We start from the raw sequence: 15,127 nt of genomic DNA, 5'->3' as shown, positions 1-15,127 counted from the left end.
TGAAAAAAGACACAAGAAGACATTGTTTAAGAAAGGTGAAAAACACTTCACAGTTGTTGGAAATCTGTCAGAGGTACTGAAGAAATATCTTGGTTCTCAAGTAACAGTATTAGTGTCACATACATTGTGCAGGAATTGCTACACTCACTGCAAGAATAAATTAAGTGAATACCCACATGAACAGTCACTGTCATCCGAACATGAAATCGAAGAAGACAGTGCAGGTGTTTATATTCCTGGATGTGAAGTTTTTGATGTGTTGAATGTTAACATTTCTGCTCTAGCCCCTACTGCATCCCTCCTTAAACATCCAGGATAGGTAATAAGCACAAGAAGAAAACAGTATGTAAAAGGAAAAATGGAAGAAACTGAAACAAGTTTTACACAAGCAAAATTTTCAAAACTTTGTGAAGTGTATAATATAGACCCACTTGGTGCAGAACCTGAAGATAATGATATGTGCAAGAAATGTGATGTGTGGTTTCAAAAGGTAGATACTACCATCTCAGCAGCCTTCTATACTGAGAAGGTACAGCTACTGACACTGGTACCAGGTAGCGTCTCTAAGCAGCAGATACAAAAATACATACCCACTTCCTCACATTATTTTACTTCAAAAGCTCGTAAAATAAGGAATGAGAAACATATTTTGAATTGCCCAGATTCTTACTGTGGGCATCGGTTGTAAGATGATACGCTTACTGTTGCTCTGGAATATTATTTAAGTGATGACAAAGATTGCAGTGTGCGAAGACTTAACCTGGCTGATGTTCTCTCTCTTAGTGAAAATGCTGAAAAAGTTGAAAAGGTAAAAAGCTATATGACAAGATCAATAAGAAAAGTGTATCACCTAATGGAAAAGGAGAACCAGAATTTAAAAACTGGTCTCACAAAATTCCACTCATTACAAAGTAAAGTACCAGCCAGTGAAGGAAGCATGCACATGTATTTACTGCACTAATTTGAAACTTGTTTGTTTCACCATTCACAATGTCACAGGAATGAAGTGCTTGGAGATGGACCTCATGCTTTTGTGTATATGTCAAGTGTTCCAAAATAAATGTTGGTTGCAGGAGTGTGAAACGTGTGCTGGTGCTGAAGTGATGGCTGTGGAAGCTTTACACCTTCAGGATACTGACAGTGGCATAACCTATGCATTGTGGGAACGAGAGGAGTTGGTGAAGAAGACAGTAGAGCTAGAGAAGTTCGTTACAGAGATTAGGCATTGGGTCATGAAAGGAATAGCTCACCATAATATCTGGAGGATTGAGAGGCAGGCAATAGCAGAAGTAAAACCAGTCACATCCTAAAATACTGACATACTAGTTCTTCATTTCAACTTTGCTGAGAACTGGTCTGTTGCTTTGCAGAACTAAATTCAAAGTTACCCCTGGCACACATCACAGGAATCGATATTCACATGTGTCACTCACTTCCTTGGAACATCACACTATCTTGCTATTACCAGTGATGATCTCATTCATGACAGTCCACATGCATGGTACACTGTCAGCATGATAATTGATGACATAACATCTACAGGCCTTATATTTCCTGAACATTTGTATGTGACTGATGGTGCAGCATCTTGTTTTGGAAACTGCTTTCAGCTTTATTAGCTTGTTCAACACTGTAATACAGGAATTAAGACAACAAATAGATATTTTCAGTAACAGGTAATCGAAAAAGTACATGTGATGTGGTTGGAGGTCTCTGTAAACATCTTGCAACAAGATTTAATCTCCAGCAGGAGCTGTTGATGCTATAAGAGATGCTACTGGATTAGTACATACCATCTCAGCATTAGTAACACACATGAAACTCTTAATTCTACGTGAAAGTACACTAAGGGAATTCCATTAGAGACTATTCACATTAGTGACTATTCACAGTTTCAAAGCATAGTTTTGGAATTCACAAAAAATTACAAATTTTACATAGTTTATTAAAAAAAAAAGAAAAGAAAGAAAGAAAAACAGAAAATGAAAAAAGCTCAGAAGTTTGTATGTATTAATCATGTCTCATAGTATTGGGAACAAAGGATTTATTGAAAATAAATTCAGATCTCTGTCACTTTTGGTTTCTTTATTACAATTTTTCAATTTTCCCTTTGGTTACAACATTTCCACAAATAGTCTCATTTAGAGAGGTGTGTAGCATTTTAACAGATCATCAGAAAATCAAAATATTGTAGTTTTGGAGAGGTATCATGTGAAACTTCAACATATATTTTTTCAGCAAACTTTGAAATAGTGGTGTCACACATTCATTCTTGGCTTACGTCAGTTTTTTATTCTTGGGAAGTAAACTCAGCCAGAAGGTGGAAGCAGTTTGCAACAAGACTCATCAAAGTAATTGACTTTCTTACATTGCTTCAGATTCCAGTTTTTATGGCTTCGGCACCACGTGTCCTATTATGGGCATTTTCATCACCAATGAGCGGTTTTGATATTCCAGGTCACCCTGCAATTCCCTGCTTATGGAGCTCTCTTCGCATTGTTACGATGCTGGCAGGATTTGTTAGGGTGACATTCAGTTCTGCAATGACTTTTCCAATTGTCACCCTCTTATTTTTCATGACAGTCCTCCGTAAGCAGTGTAAATCTTCAACATGATCCTACACCTTGGCTACCTTGATTACAGAAGCACCAGATGAGCACCAACAATTTGCCCATGTTGGAATTCACTTAGCTCCAACATAGTTCACTCACAACTACACAGAATGCTGTTCTGATCATGACTGACATTTGCAATATATTGAGGGCATTGCATAGGTGTCATTAATTGTCAGATATGACAGCACCATATGCAGGCGTGGCTAGCAGCTGCATTGATGTTTCCATATTTTTGTTCAACCGCTGTAACGCCCACTGCAGCCATGATGCTAATAAGTTATATGTTCTCCAAGTTCTGCCAAATCATGACCATCTCACCGAATTTTACCAGTCTTGTCACAGTATTGATATGTTAAACCTCTGTCCTCTGAGCTGGAAACTGATGAGTGCTATCACACCTTTCATAGCTGTAAGCTTTGAGTGTGCTTCATAACCTTTTGTACAGTGGTATATGTATCTGTCACAGGGAACATTAATCTGAAAGGAAAGTAAATCAGTTAACGTCAGTAACAGAGAATAAAGCATATGATGGAGTGCCTTTTGTTGTAATGAAAGAAGTAGGCATTTGAAATAGTCTCTTTCTTTTGCATACAGCAAGGATTGGAAGGCTTGTGAGGCACAGGGACAATGAAAGGTTTGTATATAATTTTACTTTTTAAGGAATCAACAACCATAGTAAGAAACTGGGTGCATATCAAATTAGTGCAGGATCACACACCATTCTCAACATCAATAAGGTGTAACCGTGTGCAGAGATTTCGTGATGATTTTGGCACTGGGCTTACAGAAATCTTATGAGTTAGGTAATCTGTGTTGTATCAGAACATCATGGAAATGGTCAACAATGAACTTCAGAAAACACCCACAATTGTACTCATATTTATGTCATAAATTTTTTATGAATGTATAAAGGCTGACTGTAACTGGCCTAGGGGTTAGAGCATAAAATCCAAACCAATTTCCTTTTACAAATTCTCCCAGTATGGTCATATCATGCAGAGATAGAAAGGCCAGTGGTGTGTGGAAGATATTGAACTGCTACACTTGAGCTGGAAACCTGATTTCAGACTTGGGTTGATATGAGAATTACTCAGGCAACCATCCTGCAAGGAGTAGACAATGTGGTGTTTTCCTCCAGTAAAAAAGAGTGCAAGAGCTGAAAGTAATGAGACATATGTCATGCTGCAGCAAAGATGATCTACAAAAAACAACAGCTCTCAGTATTTGTCATATTTTTGGGTCCATCCCTTGATATAACAGCCATGCAGACTTGGATAGTATGAATCATAGCAATAATTATACTTCTCCTTGTAAATATTTTTGAGAAACTGATACTGTGCCATCTGCCACTGCAAAATCTGCCAAGATATTAACAGAGCAAAAATTACCGTAGTATGGTCAGTCACTTCTCCAAGGGGCGTGGGGAAGGGGGTGGAGGGGGGGAGACCTACAGTTCAGAGACCCTGAACATAAATAATGGTATCCTCACAAGAGAAGTAATAGGCCACAATTAAAGAAAACTGAAGGAACCAAAACCTATAAAATCAAGCAAATATTTTGTATGATAGATAAGCTCATAAATGAAATGCAATGAACATCACACATACTCATTTGACAGAACTTTTTAGTCACATAACTAGACCACTATCCAATGAAAATCTTCGTGTTATCAAAGAAAAAGAGGATAGACAAACAGAAACTTCATGAGTGAAGTCCAGTAAAACATTAATGGGTTCCAGGTTCATGTGGAGGAACTGAAGATTTCAGCACGGGTGAGGTGCTAGTGTCACAGCCTTGTACTAAGTGGACATAGCTGCCACATGAAGAGCATCTTCAGTGGGGAGAGAGCTAAAGGAGAAGCAGCAATATTTATCTCTGGCAAATACCATCCTCATCTCTCTCCTCAACAATATCTCAAACACGGTTGCTATTGCCATACGTGTCATAAATAGAAAAGACTTTTTCTCCTTTACTACCACCATACAGAGCCCCATATAATGAGACCCAGCTGTCTTATTAGATAGCTTTCCCATCCATTCCCCTGTGAGGACTTAAATGCATATAACATGCTACGGCATCTTGCAATCGTATACCTCCATTGTAGAGCTGCTGAGGTAGTCATACAGACAACCTAAGTGCACAGCAGCGTATGCAGTTAAGCTTCCTTATTACAGGGTCATTCTCTGTGATTCTTCATTAAGTTCTCCAACCATCACAGGCACTGCTCAGTGGACAGGGGTCAATGATTTTCTCTCTAGTGACCACTCCTTATTCTGGATAGAGCTAGCAGATTGAGCAGTTCACAAAAGGAAAACACTACAATAGATGCTCAAAAAGGCTGAGTGTAGTCTGTACAGTCAGCTGACTTTGTTTGAATGTCATAAAGGCAATCATAAATTAGTAGAACATGTTGCCAATGTGGTACATTCTGCTACTGGAACAATCTTTCTTCAGTCTTCAGGCCACTTGGTGGAGTGATGAGTACTGGTCCACAGTTGTTAGCAGATGGGGAGCTCTGCAGGATTCAGTTACAGACCTATTGTGAAGCCTGTAGTCTGGCCAAAGAGTGTCAAATTTTGAAAGAGAACAAGATGAGATCAAGGTAGGAATTCATGTACACAATAATCCAGTCCAAAAATGTACATTAGTGTGGGAGACCATGAAGAGGATTCCTACAAAGGTGAGAGGTGCCCAATTACTAGTTTAATGTGACATATTATTCTCCTGATCAGCCAGAGGAACATACCTACAATCGGAGGGTTCCCAAACTTTTCCTCTGATGGAACACTTTGAGAACTGGTACTTTGATGGAACACCTTGTTTATTTTGAAGGTCAATGAAAATTTTTAAAAAATGAGGAAAACTTGTTTTATTCAGTGATTACTTCAATTTTAAATCATACCAAATAAAACAGAAATCTTAACAAAATTTAAAAAATAGTATCATCAAAATGTCCAAAAACAAAAAGCCATGTAGTTAACAGTTTTTAGTGGAGCACTTACTCACTACCTGAGGAACACCAATGTTTCACAGAACACAGTTTGGGAAACCTGTCTTAGGAAGTAATGGAATACTTTGCTGGAACAACTGTCACTGCTAGCCAGGCTCCACCATAGCAGAACTATTTGTGAGAGGAAACATAAGGAGTCTATTGCAACTACACTGAACTATACAACTCTCCTTTGGCCATGTGGATGCTGCATTGAGTATTATATGAGGCTCCTAACAGTAGTGCTGGACTTGACCAAATCCATTACACCATGTTGCAGCACCTAATGGGGAATCACTTCCCCCTTTTCAACTGCATTTGGGGAAAGGGAGACCACTCTGATACTTGTTGGGATGCATTTGTTATACCCTTGTCGAAACAAGGGAATGAGTGTCCACATCAGAGTGTTTATCACTGCATTAACATTTCCAATTATGTGGAAAATATCTAGAGCACACACGAACTGCTCCCTTGCCTGAGTTCTTGAATCCAGATGACTCCTCACTCACTTCTAGAGTAGTTTCAAGAGAGATTTCCATCTCATTGATAAACTGACCCTGCCAGAGGTTGCTGTATGACAGCCAAGGTCACTATATGCCAGGCTTTGCTTTGTAAGCAAAATGTAGTAGACATATTTTTTCAATCTTGAGAAGCCTAAGGTACCTCTTGGAGGTTTAACATCATTAGGCAGCTCTACCTATTGCATATCCAGGGATGCTTTCCTACATTTGTCCAGTCATTAATGTGGCATCAGTATTTCAAGTACAAAGCTGTTAAGCCCTGTTAGAAAGTCCCAAACATGAGAATCTTACACAAAATGCGTGTGACTCTTCAGCATCACCAGATTTGTCATCATAATCAAATGGATAGTAACCATGGTAATGGAAGCAATATTGATCCCTATTCTTGGATGACTACTATATTTTGCACCTCCTCCAGATCTGCAATCGCAACACATTAGGTGATCAGTTGCTTCATACCATCTCCAAATTTCTGGCAGGAAAGACCGTGCATGTTGTCTACCACAATAATGAGTGAGGTATGTGTGGGTGTGTTGTCGTGTTGCACCAACCAGTCTTTCTTTTTCCACAACTGGCCATTTGCACAAAACATTTTCCCTCAGTCACCTCAAAACCTTACAGTAAAACTGCCTGTTGACAGTCTGACCAGGTGGAACAATCTCCTTTCACACTATTCCTTGAATGTTGAAAAAAATATCAGCATTGACCTCATGTTGCTGAGAACTTTTCAAGGTTTTGTGGCATTGGAGAAGATGGCATTTGCCATTGCTGGAATTGATGCTTTGTTTCAGGGTAATAACCAGTAACTCAAGATTCATCACCTGTTATGATTCTAGATAAGAATTTTGGTCACTCTCGAAAACTTTTTTACAGCTCAGTGCACATGTGAATCCTGAGGTTTTGCTGGTTGCTGCTGAGAAGGCAAGGAACAAACTTTGCTACAATTCATCTGATGTTGAGTTCATTGGCTAGAATTCATTGACATGTACTATATGACAGCTCAAGTCTGTTACAAAAATCATGAATTGTCTGCCTTCGGTCCGAATCACGTCATTGACTTTCATGATCATTTCTGGTGTTGTGCATATTAACGGTTGACCAGAATTTTTGTCATCTTCCACAGATTCTCAGCCTTCCTTGAAGTACTTGAACCACACAAATATTCTTGCCAGACTCAGTGCACTCTCACCAAATCCCTCTGTCAGCATGCTGTGAGTTTCAGCTGCAGTTTTCTTTGACTTTGAACAGAACTTTATGCAAATCTGTTCCCTGACACCTACTACTGCTACTCACAACTACATGCACCAAAGATGATGCAACTTTGTGCCGCAGTAACTACAATGTGTACCCTGAGACATCTAGTGGTGGAATTTTGTACTGCTACTGGTTTTACTGGTACAGTGAAATTCTTGGATATTTTGGGTAGCATCTCTCATTGTATAGTAGGAAGAATATATGATTAAATTTGCAGGTGTCTTGAGGGTATGCAGGATGTGAAGTTTAGAACATAGAGCTGCCACCTCTGGCAACAACAGTGACTAACCTGGCTAGGCATAGAGTGAGCTTGCATTAATGTAGTGGTTACATCACGGCATGTTGCTTCAGCTCTATGCCAGAGTTCATCAATCATAGTGGCTACTGAGTTGTGCCATGCCAATCTCTCAGCCCAGTCACCTCTGACCACATGTTTTGAGGGGTTGAGATATCTGGTGAATTTGCTAGCTGGAGTAAGTATCCAACACTTTCTGTATCAAGGTAAGTCAGGGTGGCACAGGCAACAAATGGTCTAGCATTATATGGCTGAAAGGTGACATAACAGAGATCTTAAAGATAAGGCATAGCTAATGCCCATAACATGTCAGAAATTTAAAGGCTGAAACTTTGTGCCAGATTAAAACTGTGTGCCAGACTGGGACTCGAACCTGAGACCTTTCCTTTTTGCGGGCAAGCACTTAAGGGCTAAGCTATCCAAGGATGACTCACAATCTGCCCCCACTGCTGAACTTCTGCCAGTACCTCATCTCCTACCTTCTAAACATCACAGAATTTCTCCTGCATACCTTGCAGGAAGAGCAGTTCTGTAAGAAAGAATCAGATAAGTGCTTACATCACAATGCACACTTCACTGCTGAGTGAATTTTCATTCTGGAAATAATCCTTGAGGTTGTGGCTAAGCCATGCTTTCACAATATCCTTGCTTCTAGGGGTACTAGTCCCTCAAGTCACACAGAACTTCTGAAAAGTTTGGAAGTTAAGAAATGATGTACTGGCAGAAGTAAAGCTTTGATGACAGATTGAGAGTCATACTTGGATAGCTAAGTCTGTGAGCAGAAGTCCCAGGTTAGAGTCCTTGTCCAGCATACAGTTTTAATCCGCTAGGCAGTTTCAAATCAGTGCACATTCTACTGTACAATGAAAATTCATTCTATAGTGTCCAAATTACCAGCTTTGTGAACCAGAGGTGATCATGTAGTCCAGCATACAGTTTTAATCTGCTAGGCAGTTTCAAATCAGTGCACATTCTACTGTACAATGAAAATTCATTCTATAGTGTCCAAATTACCAGCTTTGTGAACCAGAGGTGATCATGTAGTGTACTCAGTGCCACCACATACCATACACTAGGTGCTGAACCCATAATATGCTGATGATAAAAGCAATATTGCAATGTTCATACCCCTTGGAGCTTGCATGTTTGGATATATCCATCATTTGTATGCAGAACTGGGACTCATCTGGAAGGATGAAATGTTGCCTTTCCTGTGCCTCTGTTGTTGTTGGCCAGATCATTGTCAGCATGCTTTTTTCTGCTGCCCTGTCGAGGAATGCTGCAACAGTGGGCTCTCTGCCAACAGTCCTTGGTGCACTGTCTGTGTGGACGTCTGTATTGCTGCAAATAGGCCCATTTTATGACTGAAGGCACATGCTGTGGCTGTATGATACTTCATTGCCAAGTAAACAATATCTCTGTCCTCTAGGGTTGTGGTTAACAAGGCTATTGAAATCCTGCAAGGTCTTGACTATGCCCCTCTTAACTCATCAGTTCCATATTTTCATGACAGTCATCATATCCCGACCAGCTTGAGTAGCAACATAGCGGAGGTATAAACTGCAATCTCGATAGTCCATAGTCCTGCCACTGTCACATTTTGGCGTATGCTGAAGATGTTCTCCCTTTCAAATAAAGCGTAATATGATCTTATCACACACAAACAACATTCAGATTCAATTTGGGAATGAAAAACCTGTTACATAATCTTTTCTTGTATAAATACTGTAGATGGCATTACTCATATCTATTATGTGCAATTGTGCTAAAATCCAACTCATCTGTGTATCCAAGCATGTACGAGGGTGGTTTGAAAAGTTCTCAGAATCACCGTGAGAGGTCAGCACTAGCGCAATGAGTTGTTCACGTGATAGTCATTGGACTGTTGCCTGTAAACACTTGCCACATCAGTTCTCTTGGAAGAGAGCTGTGGCGGTGACATGGCTCTGTTATTGTTCCCGGGTAGTGATTTGCAAAGATGGAAAAAATTGAGAGTCGAGTGTAATTAAGTACTTCGTAAAGAAAGGTATGAAAGCAAAGGACATTCATACCAAGTTCCAGAACATGCTGGGGGACTCTGATCCTTCATATTCAGCTGTTGGCAAGTGGACAAATTAATTTAAATTTGGTTGTGAGAGCTTAGATGATGGCGCGTGCAGTGGTCAGCCAAGATGTGTCACAACTCTAGAAATCATTGCAAAAGTGCACAAAATGGTCATTTAGGATCGCTGATTGAAAGTGTATAAAATTGCTTACATTTGCCAGATGTCATCTGAAAGTGTATATCACATTTGATCTGAAGAATTAGAAATTAAAAAATTATCTGCAAAATGGTCGCCACGACTCTTGACGCGATGCAACGCACACACGTGCCGTTACTGTGGCAAAATTACATGAACAAAGGTATGAATTGTTGGCACACCCACCTTATTCACCTGATATGACTCCCTCAGACTTCCATCACTTCCCAAAACTGAAAATTTTTCTTGGTAGATGAAGATTCACTTCAGATGATGAATTGATAGCCGAAGTTGGCAACTATTTTGCAGGCCTGGAGGAAACTCATTTTCGAGATGGAATCAAGGTACTGGAACATCATTGGACCAAGTGCATTAATCTACAAAGAGATTACATTTGAAAATAAAAAAAGTTGCAGTGATGTAAGTACTTTTTTTCTATTCCATTCCGAGAACTTTTCGAACCACCCTCGTACACTCCACGCCAGGTTGACTTTTGTTGCATGTCACCTATGTGGTGTTTCTGTTGTATTTTAATGGTCAGTGATGTATTAAATGGCAATGCAAATTCCTCGTCATGATACCTAAAAATATTCCTTTACAGGTTTGATATGCCTCGTGTAGCAAGAATTGGCTCAGTGTCAAGTTTCCTGTGGGCATTATTGGGAGCAGTACTATGGAGTAAACTGGCTTCAAGCCCAGGTGATGCTAATGATTCCTCAGTCACTTCCCTTTCTGAAGACCACAGGCTTTCAGGAGGAGGAATACTTGCTTGCATTTTGTACATGTTTGGTAGGTACTTTGCTTTGTATTCATTAACTAATATTCGTTTTAACCATTCTTCATTTTACTTCAAAACACTGGAAAAATTACGAAAATTATTTTCATAAACAGCACTTGTAAACTGCAGCCTTGTTTTGGACACAAAGAAGGGTTTTTAGGTAACTAAGAGTCAATTTGTTTGTTGTGAACCAGTTGTAAGTGTGTTGCTGTATTCTCGCAGGTGTGTCTGGTGTCGTCGATTTGAACCTTTTATCATTGTAGTTGTATTATCAGCAGACACCGCAGTTTTTGAAGAGTCCTCCAATGTCTTTGGGGTAACTCTTTTATGGAAGTCAAGGCCAGAAGTGGACTAAGGACATAATCTTGTGAGACACCATGTTTAATGTTTCTTAACTCCAAATTTAGTTTTATTCCTGTTGTTTTCATTTGTGATTGTGGCTCTAATGCTTTTAATGCCATAATTTTTAGATTCACTAGCATAATTTTTTTATCTGTACAATCAAAGACATTGTGAGGTCATGCTTACAAGATGATTCTTGTTGTTTAGTTATGCCAGAACTGAAATTGTGAGGTCATGCTGCTTTCTTTTTAGAGAAGCCTCTACAGAAGCCAAATTGAACTATTGTTGAAAGGATGGAGGAAGACATGCCTATAATTAGTGGTCATTTATTTACCTTCACTTTTATAAATAAGTGTTACTGGTGCATATTTCAGTCTTTGAGGAAGTACACCTTGACATATTTACTGGTGACAAAGATATCTCTAGAGGAGTACTGTTAAACCTGCTCAAGATTTCAGTACTTTAGGTGAAGCACTGCCGTAGCCACAAGAGTTACTACATTTTGATGATTTAATGATTTTTGTGATCTCTTTAACAGTTGATTTGACAAAACTGTTGTCTGCTGGTGGGTTATGCAATATCTGTCTAAGTAAGTCTAATGGATCTGCCTTTGATGGTCCTTTTTTTCACACTGTGTTTTCAGCTGCTGAAGGTAGCATCCAGTTATTTTTATTTATCATCATCTATGCATCTGCTACTGTCGCCATATAATTTGGAACATGAAACTGACTAACTAACTACTTTATATAGTTGACTCATATCATTCTTAATAATGGTCCAACTTACCTTCACTTTTTTTAGAATTTTGAGTTTTTTGTGTGTACTCTATGGCTCTGAGTGTTTGATGACACACTGGTAAATTTTACAATATTGCTCATTGTGAATAAAAGATAGTAGTTGACCATTGTATTTTTGCACCTGGGAGTGAGGGTGCTCTGGTTGGCTTATCGTGAGTTTTTATCATGATATTTCACAAAGACATGCTGAACCACTTGATAATACATGCACAACTGCCTTGAAATCATTTACAGTGTGATGCACTTTCTTTAGTTAACACTGTACTTGTTTACTGTAACGTAACCACATGTTTCTGATAATGGACACTGGAGGCCAAGTGCAATAAAAACATGGTTGGGTAGTACTCTTTTAAATTAAATAAATCTCTCTTTGTAGCAGAAGGTTCTTTCTTCCCAGCATTTAGCCACCCTTTCTCTAAGCTGCAATCATCCCTGTACCATTGTAATAAAACACCAGGCTTTTAGTAGTAAAAGAATATTACTGTGTGTCCTTGATAAACATCTCCCCACTGTTCATCCAGTAAATACATTCCCAAAAGTGTTGTTGAACCAGCATCTGCAAAACTGTACATTTTTCTGCCTGACTAAATCTAATTGATGGGAATGTTTTGTTGTAGCTATTCAGCGATCGTGGTCAGGCAAACAATTTATTGTGGGATCTTGTATCTGTTTCATGAAAGAATATTGGATTTAGGAATAAATCGCTGTTGCACTCTTTCTTTCTATTCTTATAGAGAATGTTAATGTGAGAGCAAACCAATTCTGGACAACTGTAACTCTAAATGCCTGCAATGAGTAATACCTGAGATTAAATGAAGGTTGTAATCATCACATACAATTACACACACATAAGAATTTTATCATTGTCATTTAGCAAACTTCTTACGGAACTTCTTAATTGAAAAAATAAAATGTATTTTGATTCAACCACACTAGAGGAAGCAACAAAATTATGGAAATCTCATTGTGAACCAATGCTGTTTAAGTGTTCTAACTCTTTCCTGTCTCCACAAAACATTGTAGTGGAGAAAGTAGGTCTGTATTGTATGTACTGTTTATTATTACAAACTCAATGCTCTATACTGAAGTGTTTATGTCTTCAGTCCTTGTTTAAAATTACTTTACTGGGTTGATATATGGATATATTTCCTATTTACAGGCAGAAAGCTATACTTGTATAAGTTGAGTAAATGTATTACAAATTACTAACATTGTGATAAATCAGTTTTTTCTTTAATACGTTACACTTGTTGAGGTCAAGGAAAAATACTACCTATTATTAGCAGAGTGCAGTACCTCAGTTTTTTTCTGTAAAACATAATACTGAATTTTGTCTGTTACAGCCTCCCTGAGCTTGACATCTGTTAACAAACCGGGTGCTAAAGGATCACTAGTTGGATATTCATCATCAGGGCTACCACTATACACTTTTACTAGTAGTGCTCTCCATGACAAATCTCGATCAGCCTTCATAATTGCCAGTTCAATGCTTCGGCAGGTACTTGGCAGCAATAATAGCCGCAGAATATTCTACTTCCTGTGTCTCAATTTGAGTAAGTACAATGAAGTTTACATTAATCTTTATGTTAAACTCTCAGTCAGTCTCACTGTCAGTGACAATGACATGATTGTGTCATAAATCTTTGGCAAACCAAACTGCATCGGCAGCAACACTTCTGTCCTGTTGAAATGCTTCATCTCATCAAAACAAACTGAAGGATCCTCATGACAGCACTGAAGTTGTGGCAGCTGTCTTAAGCTCTCTTTATATATCTGTGTCTAATATGTCCTGGAGTTTTCTAAAATAGTGCTCTTTCCACATTATCACCATAAAACAACTGAGATAAATAGGATATTTTAATCTATATTTCAAAAACTGAAAATTTTCTTTTTGCCCTTAATTAAGTCAGAACCATGTGAATTGCTTGTAAGCAGAATCCTGACAAGTTCCATGTGTTTCACATCTGCAGCTGGTTTAGATATAACACTGATACCTGTTTTGTTATAAGCCACATATCTTTTGTAAGAATTGTAGACACTGCAGCCTTGTAGTTACATAGATTCCCCGCAATGCAAGCACAGCTGTATCACCCTTATCTGATAATAACAACACAACCTGTTACTGAAGGTAGGAAGTCACTCTCTCATTGTGCAGAGTATCAAACATTTCCGTTTGCCTTCCAGCTAATATTCCAGAATCTATTTTGAAAGAGAATTACTTCGCTGTGATTGGAGCTACTGTTGACATTTTTTCCATGTTTGTATAATTTGGGGTTTCTTAAACTCCATCTTTGACAATGTGTTTCTTTTTCTCTTTACCTAGACATGTCTCAACATCTATGTGTCATCTTCTATGGCTCTTGATTAATTTCTGGAAAATTTTTCTGTGGAGGTGGTCGTAGTTTATAGATTTTATAACCAGCACTAAATAAATGAACAGCTGTATTTTTCATCTCTAATTTATTCCAGCAGCAATTGGTTTTGTCATTTCATTGTGCCATTGCCATCACATCACAGGCCATCTATGGTAACATAGTGGCTGAGTTTATATTGCCAGATAAAATATCACACAGAAGTGAATCAGGATCTGCATCAGTATATGCAACATGGCTGTACACTCATAAACATTCTGAACAGTGTTGCTCACATTGTTTACGAGTGTATAGCATTTCCTATTTACATGCCGATACTGGTTTGCTTTTGCATGGTATTTTGTCTGGTAATATAAGATAAGCTGAAACTGGTTGCCTCTGGAATAAATCAGAGATGAAAATACAGTTGTTGGCTTATTTATTGGCTGTCACCCTAACATCCCTCCTAGCAAGGATCAATGAAGTGAAATTAGTGTATAGCTTTCCATGTACTTCACTGTTTGTGTTGAATGATAATTGCAATCCTTGTTTACTTGGAATGTTCCCCAACCACTGGATATTTTTCTTTGCTTTTTTATTTTATTTTTCAGTTCATTTATTATTTGTGTTCTGAATATTTTCTCTCTGGCTATCTGGTGTATTGTGTTTACTTCATGTCTATAGCTGAGTTTGCCCAGTGAAGTTCTGTTAAATCTGTGTAGTGTGTATCTGACACTTGAATTTCTATGTGTCAGGGGATGACCAAAAACATGATGTTTTCACATAATTGTACCAGGGTATTACACTGTATTGTTTTGGATGTCTAATTTCAGGAATATTTTGTTTTTAGTGTGGTTCAGAAAAATGTTTGCGTGTAGAGACCATAGGTGAGCCCATTGCTAGGCTTTCTTTTTGTAAATAGATCTCCTTGTTGAAAGTGAAGTA

General features: G+C 38.5%; 1 protein-coding gene across 1 annotated transcript in view; it reads left to right on the top strand.

Moving 5' to 3' along the window:
- Positions 1–15,127, top strand: part of LOC124794795 (zinc transporter 5-like) — a 265,913-nt gene that overhangs the window by 198,930 nt on the left and 51,856 nt on the right. The window contains exons 7-8 of the mRNA XM_047258449.1: positions 10,516–10,703; positions 13,175–13,384. Coding sequence (XP_047114405.1) covers positions 10,516–10,703; positions 13,175–13,384 — 398 coding nt within the window. The remainder of the gene's footprint in view (positions 1–10,515; positions 10,704–13,174; positions 13,385–15,127) is intronic.

Source organism: Schistocerca piceifrons, chromosome 4 (assembly GCF_021461385.2).
Source record: "Schistocerca piceifrons isolate TAMUIC-IGC-003096 chromosome 4, iqSchPice1.1, whole genome shotgun sequence".
Lineage (NCBI taxonomy): Eukaryota > Metazoa > Arthropoda > Insecta > Orthoptera > Acrididae > Schistocerca > Schistocerca piceifrons.
Note: the sequence above shows the minus strand (reverse complement) of the source record. Positions and strands in the feature narration are given on the sequence as shown.